This window comes from Cicer arietinum, chromosome 2 (assembly GCF_000331145.2).
Source record: "Cicer arietinum cultivar CDC Frontier isolate Library 1 chromosome 2, Cicar.CDCFrontier_v2.0, whole genome shotgun sequence".
Taxonomy (NCBI): domain Eukaryota; kingdom Viridiplantae; phylum Streptophyta; class Magnoliopsida; order Fabales; family Fabaceae; genus Cicer; species Cicer arietinum.
This window is the reverse complement of record NC_021161.2, coordinates 17,238,779-17,241,006: the sequence shown is the minus strand read 5'-3', so window position 1 is coordinate 17,241,006 and position 2,228 is coordinate 17,238,779. Positions and strand designations below refer to the sequence as shown.

The 2,228-nt window shown below is 34.4% G+C and overlaps 1 protein-coding gene across 1 annotated transcript; it reads left to right on the top strand.

Moving 5' to 3' along the window:
- Nucleotides 1–314: 314 nt before the first annotated feature.
- Nucleotides 315–932, top strand: LOC140919372 (uncharacterized). The gene has a single exon (XM_073365380.1). It carries the CDS (start codon nt 315–317, stop codon nt 930–932), a length of 618 nt encoding a protein of 205 aa, XP_073221481.1.
- Nucleotides 933–2,228: the final 1,296 nt, after the last annotated feature.

Sequence of the window (2,228 nt, the reverse complement as noted above, 5' to 3'; positions counted from 1 at the left end):
AAAAAATTATAAATTAATTCAATCCAAGACAAATCTAGTCGAAATTGATTAAAAGAGTTAAAATCCAGAAATAAAAGATAAATTTTAAGAGCTTTAAAAAATGTAGAGAATGAGACTATAATTCTCTACATTAAACTGGACAATGTTTTGCCGAGTTTTAGCCTAGTTGGATAAAATGGGCCAGCCCACGTGGGTAACATGGGCCGGCGCACTAATGAGAGGCCCATATACACTACTTCGTTCCCCGATGGGGTTTCTACACTGCAGTGATAAACCTCACTCTCCATCGCTCACTGCTTCCATTTTCCATTTCCATGGCTTTTCTCAGGAAACTTCTTCCACGACACCGTTTCCACTCACTCATCAACCCTAAAACCCCTCATTCCCATAACTTCAATTTCCCGCTCAGACCCATCACATCCTTACCCCAAACCCAACCACCAAATTCCAAAACCAAACAAAACAAAAAACCTCTCAGCACTCTCTTCAGCGATCTAATGTCAGGTAAATCCACAACCTTTGAAGAAGACGGCAAAGGCGACATCGAATTGAAGAACAAACTGAAACAGTTAACAGAAGAGGTAAGAATCTCCAAATACAAGAAGAAAACAAAAGCGGTTACGGTTTTGAATAAAGGTGAGAGGAGGAGTTTATATTCTGCGTTTACGAATCAACCTGTTCCTGATAGTGTAGTAAGTGTGGAGAAGGTGGTGGAGAAGAAAAAGAAGGAAGATTTTGTTGCTAAGGAGCTTTCGATTGATATGGTGTTGTTTTTGAAGTATTTGTATGAGAATGGGTATTTTAAGGATGCTAAATTTGATAAAGCTGGTGGAAGATTTGATATTGGTTGGTTTGAGAATGGTTATGCTTATGGTTATGTCAAGTTCGCTGCATTGAAATTTGCCACTGATAATTTTGAAATTGCCAAGTAAGATTATAATTATGATTACGATTAGCTTTTTGTATATTTGCTCTTTTGAATTGTGTTAGATAGTTGCCTTGATATGTTTGATTTAGTGGGAATGTGAATTTAAGAAAATGTGAAAATAAAACGAAAAGCCATTTTATTGTGAAATTTTTGAAATATAAAATCATTCTCCATCTTTGTTTCAGTGATTAGGGTCCTTTTTGGATAAACACTATAATTGAACGCTTATGTATAAGATTATTTTTATAATAAAAACTCAAATGAAGTCAAACTCTTTTCATATGAGCCATAAGTTGGTTTCATAAGCTAATATAGAGAAGTTATGGACTTGAGTTGAAAATAGCTTATGAACATGTCATAAGCTGTTTTCATAAGTTTTTTTTAAATAGTGTCACAAGTGTTTATGTCAATAGATAAGTTCAAATAAACCAATGCAAAAAGGCCCTAATGGGCATTTGGAAAAAGTTATCTGGATTTATACACATATCTAGTTTGAAAGAGCTTGCAAGTTGTAAGATTGTTTTTAGGTGAACTTGTGTGTCAACTCCTTTTGGAGGCACTCGTTTTTTAGTTGGTGAGGATTTGAATTGTGCATGAGTGTTTGACAGTTGTTGGTGATTAGCTCATTCTACCAGACCCAATCTTGTTGTTTTGTAAGAATACCTTGCTTCATGATCATAAGTTGTTTTGATCTTCTTTTCATAAGTAATTTAGTGCACACTAGAAACTTGGTTGGAGACTAGTTCATTATGCTAGACTCAGCAATTTAGTGCTTAACCTGATTGCTGTTACTTTTCCACTCTTCCTGCCAATATTTTAGTGTCATTATTCCATCGTCTTTTCTCTGAATTTTTACTCTGGGGAAACTAGGGATACCAAAAGTATTATTAGATTTGCTAGAAATCTAAGATTGTAAGTTCCTTAAAAATAACTTTCACATTTTATTTGGGAAGGCTAGAGGAATGGGAGTCAATAAGGACCAGTTATCTATAGCTAAACTGTTGTTTCATCAGTAAATCAATATAAAACTATTCTTGCTTCTAAGATACAAAATCGTCCAAAATCATGTTCATTATCATAGTTGTTACTAGTTAGTGTCATAATATAGGACATATAAAAAAGAATCATAGAAGTGATTAGTGTCCATTAAGTTATCATCCAAACTGTGGAAATTATCAAATATCTGATTTTACCTTTGTCTGTTGGGACCTCAAATGAGAATCTAGGCCCAAATAGACAATTGGCTAATCAATTGCACAAGCCCATTAAGTGGAGAGTGATGTTATCAAAATATAGGGAA

Excerpts from the sequence above, each read along its gene's own strand:
- LOC140919372 (XM_073365380.1), top strand. The coding sequence starts at position 315 with ATGGCTTTTCTCAGGAAACTTCTTCCACGACACCGTTTCCACTCACTC.